General features: G+C 45.9%; 1 protein-coding gene across 1 annotated transcript; it reads right to left on the bottom strand.

Moving 5' to 3' along the window:
- Window positions 1–295: 295 nt before the first annotated feature.
- LOC136944483 (hyaluronan synthase 1-like) lies at window positions 296–4,130 on the bottom strand. Its single transcript, XM_067238271.1, has 5 exons — window positions 4,092–4,130; window positions 1,977–2,666; window positions 1,570–1,795; window positions 1,214–1,346; window positions 296–971 (listed from the first exon to the last, which is right to left on the bottom strand). Exons 2-5 carry the CDS (start codon window positions 2,661–2,663, stop codon window positions 296–298), a joined length of 1,722 nt encoding a protein of 573 aa, XP_067094372.1. The 5' UTR covers window positions 2,664–2,666; window positions 4,092–4,130.
- Window positions 4,131–14,975: the final 10,845 nt, after the last annotated feature.

Genomic DNA, 14,975 nt, shown 5'->3' on the forward strand with positions numbered 1-14,975 from the left:
ATATTTGTTGGTTACATATACATTAGGCATTCTTACTCTGTGGGACTGTTCTGCACTAGACTGTTCAAATCTCCTGAGAAGTACAGTACGTGGGCTTCAAGCTCATTTTCATTCAGTTGTGCTAACAGAGCTGTAAAAACTCCTGGTTCAGCAGCACATAGCAACATGGCACAGTGTACAACTACACTGTAAACTGTTAATGCACAGATGGTGTAGCTGTCAATCAAGAACAGATTTTTCGGTGAATTCTACAGCAGCTGCATAAAAGCCATGTGTCCAATAAATGACAAAACCCCTACACACTGACATTGTGATGCTGGGAGCGTTTCCGGCAGGCCTTGCTGAACCACACCCAGTAGAAGATGACCATGAAGAGCCAGTAACACACGTAGGCCGCACATCCGAATATCAGAAACTTGGTTTCCTCGATCTTAGCTGCACTGTCCCAGTCCTTCTGGGTCTCCTTGTAGATGGTGTAGGACAGCCCACTTAACAAGATGGCCGCCCACACCAACAGGGGTAGCAGGGAGACGTAGTTCCCCACCATCTTGAGTCTGCCGGAGGTCCCCCAGTTGCTCTTGTTTATGGTGAGGATGGCAAAGTACTTGGAAGGCAGCAGGCTGCTCATGTAGAGGGTGGAGTAGAGGGACATGAACACCATCACCAGGTCTTTTCGCAGCAGGCAGGCGTACGCTGCCTTCACTAGGCCAATCAGCTTGATGCAGCACAGGACCCAGAGGATGTCCCACAAGGTGCCCATCCAGAATAACTGGATGATGGTCGCCGTGACGAAGAAGGGGAAGACGCCGGAGATGATGGATTCGTAGGTCATCCAGAGGTGTTGCTTGTGCCACCACATGGCATTGTAGAGCCATTCCCGAAAGAAGGACTTGGTCCAGCGCGTCTGCTGGCTGAGCCAGCGTAAGAACTGAGCAGGCGTCTCCGTGTAGCACTTGGAGCGTGCGGTGTACCTGACAGGAGGAGGCGTGGAGAGATAATCAATGAGCATCAATATAGTAAACGAGCACAGCGTGACATGCTCTTTCTTTCTGTTTTTCAGCCCTGCAATTTCTCGCAAATGGGTATAATTGGCCAAAGTGGATTTAGGGAAATTGACTCTGAGTTCAATTTAAAAGAGAGATGATGAAAATAACAGCCTGTGAACAATGAGGGTAAGTTACATCACGCGCAGCTTGTCAAGCGCAGTACTCACTTAGTGGCGTAGCCCATACTGAGCATTCGGTTGGTGAGGTGCCTGTCATCCCCGAATGTGCAGTGAGTTCCCAAGAACATCTGATTGTACCAGGACTCTAGAAACTGCTGGAGTAGGTCATTCCTGTACAGTCCTGAGGTAAACAAACAGGAATAATCAGGAAAAATAGGATGAAGAATAATTGGCAATCTCTTTATGACCCGAGGCACTTTTATCCCTTATGTTTTGAAAGTGTCTAAGTCTGCACACTATGCTAGCATGTAGTATTAGGCTCTCATGCAAACATCATGTCATCATATTTTACTTTTTCATGATAACGTCTTACAGTACGGTCAAGTGTAAAGATTCTTCCTTACCCAGGGGCCCGCTGATGCAGGAGACGCAGTTGAAGAAGGATTGGCAGGACCTCTCGATGTTGAAGGCCATCCAGTACCTGAGGCTGCTCATGAAGCTGATGTAGGACTCCTTCAGGTTCAGGATCATCACGTCTCCTCCCACCGCACCGTAGCTGGGGTCGCTCTCCAGCACCTTGCACAGCTCCAGCGTGGCCAGAGTATCCAGCTTGGTGTCGGAATCACACACCTGGGGGGAGCGGGAGAGAGACACTGGTGAGGAGGAGAAACAATGAGAGAGAGAGACAGAAGTCTGGATTCTATCGTGTGGTTTCAATTGGTTTAAAATGTTCCATTGTTCTATTTGCTCTGACACTATCAATCTTAGGCAAAGATGGATTTGGACGGATTCTCCGAAAGCAAAATCTCACCTGTATGTAGTCTACCGAGGATCCCAGGGCCTTGAATGCTGTGTACATGACCTCCCTCTTCCCGCCCCACTTCTGCATGATGCACACACATCTCCTGCTGTTGATCAGGACCTCCACCTCCCTCCTTTGAGGGTCCACTCTCATCCCATAACCAGCATCTCCCCCTGGGCCATTCGCTCCGGCCACATCCCCTTCTCTGGTGGGGTCCCAAGTATGGTAGTTGTTCTTCCACACATAGCAGCCAGGGTTCTGGTCGGCAAACACCTCCCGGAACATCTCCAGCATGTACAGGTCGTCCTCTGAGTTTCCGTCCACCACCATTATGACCCGTAGCAGCTCCGGGGGGTAATTGAGACCCCGGATGGAGTGGAGGCACTCGCGGAGGTAGGCCGGGTCCTCCTGGTAGGCGGAGATGGTGAGGCCGACGGTCTTGGTGAAGGTGCAGGCGGCCTTGTGGGCTCTCATGCGCCGGTGCTCCATGTAGGCAAACAGGCTCTGGAGCAGCACATGGAGCCCCAGCAGGAGGCCGTAGAAGCCGAAGGAGATGATGCCGTACTGGGACGACACCAGCTGGAAACCCTGTACGTAGGCCCACACCATCACCCCGAGGACACAGAGGGCGAAGAGGAAAGTGAAGAAGGCACGGACAATCAAGCCCGCTCTTCTCAGCAGTGGTTTCAGTTCCATTCTGTGTCCTTTGTCTGTCAATAACGAAAACAAGAAAAAAAACTGTATAAGAGTATATCATTACCTTGTTGATGGCCTGTCAGAGTTTTGTAAGAGGGTGACTATAATTGTAATTTGAATGTATTCTTTAATGGAGCTGTGTCTATGCATAAAATACCTAATGCATTATGTGGAGTGCATAATGTGCCTAAACTAAAGACAACAGTAACAATAACAATGCGTTCAATTACAAATTCCACAATTATTCAAGCTTTTGAAAACCTGTAATAATAACCTTATAATACAATATTGATATTAATAATAATACAGTTCCAAACATATTATTACCAGCAATCACAGTGATGATAGTTGTCTAAAGAATGGCTAGTCTTGTTCTCAATTAAGTCATGAAACATTTGTCAACTTTGGTTGACAAATCAGGCTAGAGCAGTTTAAAAATCCTGCCAGAAAAACATTGCATCAAACCATGTTTTTATTTAATCAATCTTTAAAAGATAGCAAGTTTGCTCGGTTTTCTTTATGACGTCGGCTTGATGAGTATTTGTGAATTTATCCTGACTAATGAGAGAATGATTTAACTAAATGTTGAGTAAATAACCGTGTTGGTATGTGTAATTACCTTCTATGCATCCAATGTTCCCTCGTTCCTGAAGTTTTGGAGGGTTCCCCTCTTTGCAACTCCCTCTTTGGTCTGGCAACTTGTGTGAGGATCATTGCTTTATAAACTTGAGGACACTTGAGAATTACAGTGAAGCCCATAGTAAATCGTCAGAGCAATTACACGTCGGATAAGCACATGTTGCGTCAAGGGTATGTTGTAGGAGCCTCGTAGCCTGTATCCTTGGCAATTCAATAATCACAGAGAACATTCAGTTGAATATTATAGAAGAAAATTTTGAATTGTATCTCAATTGTCACACGTCTTTAAATTCGGCCATCTTTAATAGAGGTCACCGATCCCTTGATCACACTCAATCGTTTTACATATTTTTTATATTTAACATCAATGAGAGACGAGATTTCAAGCAATAGCTTACGTTCACTCAGCTTGATTAGGCCAACAGATTAGTGACGCTAGAGGTCAAATAACTATCACTCATCCTGCTAAGATAGATGTCACTCATCCACGTGCAAACATTTGGCTACGAGCAGACACGCTCAGCATCTTTTGATGAGCTGAGTATCAGTGTAATCGTGGATGGTCAAGTCGTTTGCTGCCCTCTGGTGGCGAGGAATAACAGCATACGCGCAACAACAAACATTACCGACCATAACATTTAGTCATTTTTAGCAGACGCTCTTATCCAGAGCGAGCGAACGAATTCTTAATGACGTGTTTTAGTTGACAAATCAGACATCATCAAGAATATAATTGAGTATACATATAAATATAATCGTTCAAAATACCTGACTTGAAAATAAAGCTATAACGTTAAAAACAAGCTTTTTTAGAGACCTTATGTTTAGACAGGTTTAAGAACTCATCAGTCTCATTGAATATGCTTACTTCACATGTCACAGTAGCATAACACAACAACCCTCTCTGGTTCAGGCGTCACTGGGATGCAGTGTTTGTAAACCCAACCCATGCCTGAGTAACATGGCTGACCCAAGAAGCTGTTTGCTTTTATTTATAAAATCATCACAAGGTTTCAGTTGCCCCTGATAGCCTTTCTGTCCTTTAACTGTCCACTGGTTCGGGTCTACAGCCCATAGCCACAGTTTTGAACGATCCCCATTCCCCGGGTCCTGGTGACCCAAATAGCAGTCACCAACCCGCAGGTTCAACAGAGTCTTGGGATGGTCTCCATGATGTCATTGTGAAGGGTGTGGTAGTTGATGTATTTAGGACGGTGGCCTGGCTACCCTGCTTGGACAAGTTGGGAATTCTGCACTCTTCTCTTCCGTCAGAAAGGTCTTAGATGAAGTTTGAGATGGGCCTTATCTTCAAGGCTTTTTCAATTGTTTCTGGAGTCTTTCCATGGTGCATAAACCCTATTTGACTGTGATTTTGTGCCATTGTGTTCTTGATCCAGGAGACGTAGTTGCACACTTTGGTGTAGACTCCAGGCTTCTTCTTCAGAGCACAGCCATGCCCCCAGGACACAACGCCCTGCAGCTGCCCGTTATACACCATGGGACCACCAGAGTCGCCCTGGGAGGGTAGGGAGACAGGGATGGGAAGGAGATGAAGCACAGACACAAAGGGAGAGAGAACTGGTTGGGGGGGGGGGGGGGGGTGATTGATAGCTGTCCGTCATTTCACATGTCTCATTTGTGGGACAGCTAGATAAATACAGCTGAACGTAACAATTACAAACTCTTTCAGTTTCTGGGTGATGACGGTGTATGTTACCTGACAGGAGTCCTTGCGTCCCTCCTTTCACACCTTTTAAAGGGTGTGACAACATACACAAATCTAAAATATCCCAGTGAAATCAAAGTTATTCAATTAAATTGCAGATAATGACTTAATGAGACTATGCAGTGTTATAGCCAAGTGGTGTGGATACACTGGACACAGCGGGAAAACCCCTAATGATGTTACAGGGAAAACCCTCCATCACTCCGCATAGTGGTCATTCGACGCCCATGCACTGGGTGGCAGACCTGTAAAAACACCCTCAGGTCACCTTCACCACACACATACAATTTTAGCCAAGCTTTTAACAAAAAGTAATTAAAAAAAATTGAGTGGAGCGTGAATGGATTCATCGGGGAATAAAATGGGGGAACTGGAGGAGCTGTGGCTTCGGTAATATCTGGGTACAGCCTCTCTTTCTTCTCAACTCCTTTTGTTGCTGTTGGCTTGGAAGGTTGTTCAATGTTGGTTGTTTTTGTTGTTGCCTGAGGGGTGGCTGACATCATCAGCATCATTAGTAATTCTGTTACTCTTGTATTTCTCATTTTGGCCTTGTCATATGCCATATGCTCCATATCCCAATCTGTTTTCTTTGTAATCATTTCTTGTTTCTCAAAATCTGCAACCTTCTTCCTGTGTTCCTGTGTCACTTCCGCTTTGTCATTATTTGGAATCAGTCCTGTATTTTCCCAATCCAAATAGATCTCTTCAAATGTCTTGTGCTTTTCCTCCATCTCTTTGTCGGTATTAGTTGCTTCCAGCCTCCTCCACACCACATCCTTCAGTGCCTTCATGGAGGCTGGTTTGTTTGTCATGGTTATCCCCTGGATATTGCTGTTCTGTTTGTGGGTACTCTGAGTGCAGTCAAGTCAATGATGTCTTCAGAGTTTATTATAAACTCTGCTCTGATCCAGTTGATTGTTGTTCTCTACAGCTCCTCTACTAATTTTCCCTGGGCCTTTGTGCGTTTCTCTGGTGATTCTCTCAGAACTTCTATGATATCCTCTCTCTTTAGGAACTTCTCTGGTGGCGGACTTGTAGTCCTCCTTCTGCCTGGCCAGTATGTTCTTGTCCAAACCGTGTAATGTTACGTGGATCTTCTTTATCCACTGTGTAGGAGGCCCCTGGATAACACTCAGCTCTTCTCCCTTGGCTTCCTTTTGATTTAAATATGCGTCCAGTGTTGGTGGTTCAAAGATTGAGTCCAGATTGCGGTAACTGGATTTTCTCCGGCTAATTATGACCTCGCTTAAGATTGACCACTTATTTTCCGTATAGTAATCAGAAGGTTGCAGGTTCGATTCCTGGCCGTGCAGGATGACGTTGTGTCCTTGGGCAAGGTTTCACCCTACTTGCCTCGGGGGAATGTCCCTGTACTAACTGTAAGTTGCTCTGGATAAGAGCGTCTGCTAAATGACTAAATGTAAATGTATCCCCGTATTGGGGTTTATTCAATTCAACATGAGACGGACTCCACCTTCCTATTGGTTCTTCCCCTGAGTACATACAGGCATGCACTCACTCCTTGTTATCCATCTGTTACTCTCTCAAACTCAAGGTCACGTCTGACCTGAGCCTGTTTTTACACAATTTCACTAGTCAGCCACTATTCATATTATTCATGTAATATGCAGAATAGAGATTGGTGTGTGCATAGTTCCCCCCCCCCCCCCCACACACACACACACACAATACATCCTTGGCAATAATGTTCAGTACAGATGGCACTGCTCATCATTTGAGCTGTACACCAACTCGTCTCTCACTGTGTGTCCAGAATTCTGTACTGGAAGTCTGCTCAGAGATACTGGAGAGATGGACAACAAGCTCAGGAAGATCAAGTTTCAAGACAGATGTATGTCCTGCCTTTACCCTATTAAATCAAACCAGTGGGTTTATCCAACCAACTGTCAAACTTACTCTCTCAGAACAACCTGCTTGACCCCAACCAATCGGGCTTCAAGACTGGCCACTCCACAGAAACTGCCCTCCTGTCAGTCACCACTGCCCTGCAGTCTGCCAGAGCGGCTTTGAGGTCATCCGTCATCATTCTGCTGGACCTTTCTGCAGCGTTTGATACGGTTAACCATCAAATCCTGCTGGCCAGACTTTCTGAGATGGGCATCACTGGCACTGCACTTCAGTGGATCTCATCCTACCTGTCGGGAAGATCCTACCAGGTCTCCTGGGGAGGCAAAGTGTCAGGCCCCCGCCAGCTCTCCACTGGTGTCCCACAGGGATCCGTCCTTGGACCCCTCCTCTTCTCCCTCTACACCACCTCGCTTGGACCAATCATCACCTCCCATGGCTTCTCCTACCACTGCTATTCTGACGACACGCAGCTGTACCTGTCGATCCCCCCGACTGATCCTGGGATCTCAGCTAGGATCGAGGCCTGCCTCACAGACATCTCCGCCTGGATGACCGAGCACCACCTCCAGCTGAACCTCGCCAAAACAGAACTCCTCATCATCCCGGCCAAACCCTCCATCTCCCACGATCTCTCAATCACCCTGGGATCGGCGACGGTGACCCCTTCATCCTCTGCCAGGAACCTCGGGGTGACCATGGATGACAAGCTCTCCCTCACAGCCCACATTGCTGCGGTCTCCCTCCACAGATTCACCTTCTACAACATCCGGAAGATCAGGAGATACCTATCTGAGTATTCCACCCAGCTGCTAGTCCAAGCGCTTGTCCTCTCAAAGTTGGACTACTGCAACTCGCTGCTCGCAGGCCTCCCAGCATGCGCAATATGTAAGATGGCGCCGATGATGGCTGCCTCGGTCGTTAGGTGCGCTCTTTTTTGTCTTGTTTTGTCTGTTAATTCAGTGTTCTGCCAAGATTTCCGGGGTTCTCTAACTAGAGAAGTACTTCTAAACATCAGGACTACAACTCCTGTGGATTTATTTCCCACTTTTCTGCTTCCAGCGGCAGAATTAGTGGGAATTATAGTCAAAGCCGCCCTCGGCTTTGTCCTAGCAGCGAAGCGCCGTAGGAGAGGCAAACGAGCCGGTGCTCTGGTGCGACTCCGTCGGCGTGGGGCACGCACAGCGTTACCGGGGATATTTCTCTCCAACGTGCGTTCACTGAGCAACAAACTGGATGAACTTCAGCTACTGGTGTGGAAAAACAGAGACTTTCATTCATCTTCCTTTTTGTGCTTTACGGAGACATGGCTGAGTGAACTGATCCCAGACTCTGCGCTACAGCTAGCAGGTTTCAAACTGCTGAGAGCGGATCGTGACCCTGTGCTCTCTGGCAAAACGAAAGGCGGTGGTATTTGTTTTTACATTAACAGTGGCTGGTGTGAAGATGTGACAGTGATTCTGCAGCACTGTTCTCCTGATCTGGAATCATTTTTTATTAACTGTAGATCTTTTTACTCGCCACGAGAGTTTGCATCATTCATTCTGGTTGGCCTCTACATGCCTCCGCAGGCTAGCGTCAACGAGGCTCAACGTGTGCTCGCCAGCCAGATACTGAGTGTGGAGCATGAAAATCCGGATTCCTTGGTTATTGTGCTAGGCGACTTTAACAAAGGCAATCTCACTCAAGAACTCCCAAAATATAGACAATTCATCAAATGCCCTACCAGAGAAGGAAACACCTTGGATCACTGCTACTCTACAATCAGCAAAGCATACCATGCGGTCCCCCGAGCAGCACTGGGTCACTCTGACCACGCCATGGTCCACCTGACTCCTGCATACAGGCAGAAGCTAAAGCGCTGTAAGCCTGCTGTAAGGACATCAAAACAGTGGACCAGTGAAGCTATGGAGGATCTGCGGGCGTGCTTGGACTGCACTGACAGGGACATGTTCACGACTGCTACCAATAGTCTGGATGAGCTCACAGAGGCTGTGACATCATACATCAGCTTCTGTGAGGACTGCTGTATACCAACACGCACCAGGGTAAGCTACAACAACGACAAACCCTGGTTTACAGCTAAACTCAGAAGGTTGAGGTCAGAGAAAGAGGCCGCGTTTAGGAGTGGGGACAAAGACAGTTTCAAGGAGTCGAAGAACAGGTTTAGCAAGGCGGTGAGGGAGGCTAAACGACTGTACTCAGAGAGACTAAAACACCAATTCTCTGCAAACGACTCTGCTTCTGTCTGGAGAGGGCTCAGGCAGATTACCAACTACAAGCCCAGAGCCCCCCACTCCACTAACGACTCCCGCCTGGCCAACGACCTGAATGAGTTCTACTGCAGATTTGAAAGACAATTGGACAGTCCTGAACTATCCCTTCCCACCCAGGAGGCCTCCCACCTCCCCCCTCTACAGTGACGTCTCTCTCCATTCAGGAGGGTGAAGTTAATAGACTTTTCAAGAGGCAGAATCCCCGCAAAGCAGCTGGGCCGGACTCTGTCTCTCCAGCCACCCTCAAGCACTGCGCTGACCAGCTGTCTCCGGTGTTTACCTACATCTTTAACACCTCCCTTGAGACATGCCATGTGCCAGCCTGTCTCAAGTCCTCCACCATCATCCATGTGCCCAAAAAGCCAAGGCCAACAGGACATAATGACTACAGACCCGTCGCCCTGACCTCTGTGGTAATGAAGTCTTTCGAGCGCCTGGTGCTGGCACACCTTAAATCCATCACTGACCCTCTACTGGACCCCCTGCAGTTTGCCTACAGAGCCAACAGGTCTGTGGACGATGCAGTTAACATGGCCCTCCACTTCACCCTACAGCACCTGGACTCCCCAGCATCCTATGCCAGGATCCTGTTTGTGGACTTCAGCTCTGCCTTCAATACCATCATCCCCGCCCTGCTTCAGGACAAGCTCTCCCAGCTGAACGTGCCTGATTCCACCTGCATGTGGATCACAGACTTCCTGTCTGACAGGAAGCAGTGCTTTAAGCTGGGAACACAAGTCTCTGACTCCCGGTCCATCAGCACCGGATCACCTCAGGGCTGCGTCCTTTCTCCTCTGCTCTTCTCCCTGTACACCAACAGTTGCACCTCCAGTCATCCGTCCGTCAAACTCCTGAAGTTTGCGGACGACACCACCCTTATTGGGCTCATCTCTGGTGGAGACGAGTCTGATTATAGGTGGGAAGCGGCCAACCTGGTGACCTGGTGCAGCCAGAACAAGTTAGAGCTCAATGCTCTTAAGACAGTGGAGATGGTTGTGGACTTCAGGAGGAACACAGCCCCACTCACCCCCATCACCCTGTGTGACTCCCCAGTCAACACTGTGGAGTCCTTCCGCTTCCTGGGCACTATCCTCTCCCAGGACCTCAAGTGGGAACTGAACATCAGCTCCCTCATCAAGAAAGCACAACAGAGGATGTACTTCCTTCGGCAGCTGAAGAAGTTCAACCTGCCAAAGACAATGATGGTGCACTTCTACTCAGCCATCATTGAGTCCATCCTCACCTCCTCCATCACCGTCTGGTACGCTGCTGCCACTGCCAAGGACAAGAGCAGACTGCAGCGTATCATCCGCACTGCTGAGAAGGTGATTGGCTGCAAGCTGCCTACCCTCGAGGACCTGCACACCTCGAGGACCCTGAGGCGAGCGAGGAAGATTGTGGCCGACTCCTCCCACCCTGGACACTCCCTGTTTCAGTCACTCCCCTCCGGCAGAAGGCTGCGGTCCATCAGGACCAATACCTCACGCCACAAAAACAGTTTCTTCCCTTCCGCTGTTGGCCTCTTCAACAAGGCCAAGGGACCACACTGACTCTAATGACTTCTTGCTTAAAACACACTGCTTTTTGCACTGCATTACAAAATGGTATCTTGTACATTTGCATTTTTTGTAATATTTGTATTTTTGTATTTTTATATTGTAATTTACGGCAACTTATATTTAATTTTATTGTATATTTAATTTTATTGTATATTTAATTATATTCTAATCCCACTTAGTACTGCTAGTTTATGTACCCTTAGTATAGATAGTCCACATATTTAAATTCTAGGTATATGTTTATTGTATGCACCTTCCTGCCAAAGCAAATTCCTTGTCTGTGCAAACTTTCATGGCGAATAAATCCCATTCTGATTCTGATTCTGATTCTGAACCCGCCCTCTCCAGAGGATTCAGAACGCGGCGGCCCATCTGGTCTTCAATCTACCCAGACGCTCCCATGTTACCCCGCTCCTCATCTCCCTCCACTGGCTTCCCATCACGGCCCGTATCAGATTCAAGACTCTGGTACTGACCTTCCGAGCGGTGAACGGGACTGCACCCGACTACATCAAGTCTCTCCTCCAGCCTTACACCCCCCCGCCACCTACGGTCTTCTTCTGACAACCGTCTGGTGGTCCCACCACTCAAGAGCGCCCATTCCCAACACAAACTCTTCTCCTGTCTGGCCCCCCAATGGTGGAATCAACTCCCCACCTCCATCAGGGACACTGACTGTCTCCCCACCTTCAAGAAAAGGCTCAAGACGCACTTGTTCCGGGAGTACAACGGCACTTAGGAATGCTTGGCTGGACCTGATGTTAGTTTCCTCCAGGATCACAATGACTCGTATTGAGAGACTTGTTGCTCTTGTTGGTTAGTTGTAACGGTTTCAAATTCTTGTACTCGCTGTGAAATATTTTACTGTTGATTGTTTTTTCTACAGGTACACTCTTGTACTCTTGTGGGGAGTTTCATGTTGTTCAATTGTAACTTGTTTAACTGCATGCTCTTATGGTTCTTCCCCTTGGCACTTATTTGGTTTTCCACAATGTCTGCTTCATGTTTTGGCTGCTCGCAATGTTTGGGGCTATCTCGTTGTTATGATCAGTGACCTATGCTCTTTTGTAAAGCTCTCTCTTGGAAGTCGCTTTGGATCTTTGCTTTGCGTCTGCTAAATGCATAAATTTAATGTAAATGTTTATTAACCTGTTACAGTCGGGTGTACTTGTCTACTTCTACCACCAGAGGGCGGTACACACACTCAGAAGCCCAATTACAGTTTTTCAGAATTTACATTTATGCATTTAGCAGACGCTTTTAGCCAGCGTCTGCTAATAGGCCTTTTTGAAGTAAGTAATTAATGTGTATATCAGAATTATTTAGTTAAACTTAGCAGCACTTTATCATTCTGGTTTGGTCTTCAATGTTTAAAGCCAAGATGCACAGACCACAGTAGGTCAAGCCTCACTTGTTCATTCACTTAGTTGGGACAACATTACTTTGCTTTTATAAAGTGGCACTTTGGTGATATCTTACATTCCAGAAAATGTAGTTGTAAAGATCCACTTCTCTCAACGAGTTGTCTACTTCTTATTGCCATGCTGTTACTATTTATTGTTTAAAGTGTGCACTTCCCTTTACGCTGTTAAAGATTTTATTAGGCTGCACAACCTTTGAAATGTTGTAAAGGTGGCAATAGAAGGTGTTAAAGCTGATCCTGCATTCTGAAAAATATACCATACCTTATTTAGCTTTTCTAAGCCAATACTTCAATAAATGCTTCTGGTATTGACTTATATGCTGCCCCCGTCTTTATGTTGTTGCTGGACATATATGTCAAGCAATATATATAAAATGTATATAAGAAATGTGTACTGTTTAGCTATTTTATATCACACAACATTGGATTACTGTAAGTAATGAATAATTGTAGAGCCATGTCATTTTTGCTTATGAAGGCTCCTGTATGTTAATTTCTTACATAGCTTTCCATATGTAACTTATGTAGCTAGAGGGGAAATCTTACTGTTGTGTGTTGCTATCTAGTGGACACAAGAGTTAATCATCTAGCAACAAATTAATATTGTCTTGCTTAATGTACCCATTGAATAGGTCACTTCAATCATTATCAGAAAAATTGCCCCCCTGAAAATTTATTCAGGAGCCGCCACTGACTTCATTACAACTAAAATCAAAAGTAAACAGATAAATCATCAACAGTCATGTTGGAGATTATGCAACCACATGGACTCATGACCACACACACATTTTTTGGAAATGTACAAAAATACAACCCTTCTGGGGTAATGTTCACTCAGGTCTCTGTGATGTTTTGGGATATGTGATTCCTAAATCCTGTCTTGTTCTGTACCTCGGTCATTTGGAGGGCACGGTGCATGTAGGTGACCACTATTTGATCAGGGTTCTTCTGGTGGCTGGGAAGAAGACCTTTACTCAGAACTGGCTTAAGTCTGACACTACAAGCTACACACAATGCATGTCAATTATAGACGATATACATGTGATGGAACATATCACATATAAGTTGAAAATGAAAGAAGAAGAACATCTACAAATGGCGATATCGATAGTTTGGAAAATGCCTAATATCGGCCAATATTATTGGCCGATAATATTAAACAGAGGTATTGGTCATCGATGAAAAAGCCGATAGAGAGACACTATCTGCACATTTGACAACATTGGCACTTAACACCAAGTGCCAGACTAAAAACATAGGTGTCATATCTACTCGGACCTTACAGTATTTTACAATCGCTATGACAATTTTTTCTATACTTTTAACAAGTTTTCTAAACTTTTGACAGTTAGCACAACATCCGGCATTGGCTATACAATTAACACATTTCTTGTTGCTTTGACACAAAATGGATAGAGTAAACACTCATTTAAAATGCTGGTCTATTTATATGCCTGACAGATTTGGCTGGTATATTGAGGACCTCTTGAATTAATTGATTTTGGTTCATCACTGGAACTCAGCAAAGTTTGACACAAAGTGTTTATTGGAATTCAGAGTGACAGAGATTCCAACAAACGTGAGAAAGAACCCAGGGATCAGACTGGAATTTTTCTCCAGACATTTCACTTTTATAGTCTCCTCCCCATTGTATGGTAATATGGTACAATATTTGTTGGTTACATATACATTAGGCATTCTTACTCTGTGGGTCCCTTGTCTTAGGGGATTCAAATTACAGGTACTTTCCGTCATAGACAAATCTCCCAATTTAGGCCCTCTCTGACCTTGAACACCCAGCTGCACTAGGCTCCTGGGCGTAAGGCCACAAACATGGCTCATAAGTTATAGCTGGGCTTCTTGGTTCTTTATGGACGCACACACATATTCTTCTCCCCCACTCAGCCCCTAATTATCCAGATCTTGATATTTTGGGCTTTATTTCTTCTACCATTGTCTAGGGATAACAATAATCAGTCAACAGATTTGCATCTGGTTTCTAATAATATAGCATGTACTAAAAGTGATTACAAGTTTCATTAAATCCATAATCATTATCCATCTTCATAATTACAACAGTATGATGTTTTTTCTACAACACATGCTTTGTTCAGTGTTCAGACAAATCATCTTGGTTGAATGGTTCTGCTTCGTGACAGCTCTCCGCCTGAGACATGTAACTTGACAATCCGTCTCAACCTCAGTGACAGAGAGCTTAGATATCCATAATTCTTCCCTGATAGATTGAGCTAACACAGGGCCAGGGGTGGAGGCTGGGTGGGGAGAGAGCCAAGGAAATATGAGCGTTTGTTAACAAACGCCCTCTAAACATTGGTCAGGATGGCTGGATGTGTGTAGTACGACAGTGATGTTGTAAAGTGGTATGGTGATGTTCTTAGCCGTTTCATTGCAAATCAGCACCTTGAAATTGTCTATGTCCATGTCTGATGGTGACAACACTGTGGCAGGGATAAACAACCCAGCTGGAAGTTGACTATGGGTATCTTCTTCCATTAAGAGGATTTCCTTCCTCAACTGGTCCCCAAGTTCCATTTTACAAAAGGCATACTTTTCACTCCTTGGAGGAATACTTAAGGTTCCCGGCCCCTGCCACGCTATCCCCCCAGCTACCTCATCAGCGTCTTTGCTTTTCAACATCTCCTTTGAACAGCCTGTTGGGGATGAGGTCTGTATTCTCAGGGAGTGGGCAGTGTATGGTGTCTCAGTTTTATGACCGTGGATGATCAGACGCTGAAAGAAGCTTGCATTGGTTCCAATTATCACAGGGACTTGTTTAGGGCCATGTGCGTCTGGGCAGACCAA

This window comes from Osmerus mordax, chromosome 6, assembly GCF_038355195.1.
Source record: "Osmerus mordax isolate fOsmMor3 chromosome 6, fOsmMor3.pri, whole genome shotgun sequence".
Taxonomy (NCBI): domain Eukaryota; kingdom Metazoa; phylum Chordata; class Actinopteri; order Osmeriformes; family Osmeridae; genus Osmerus; species Osmerus mordax.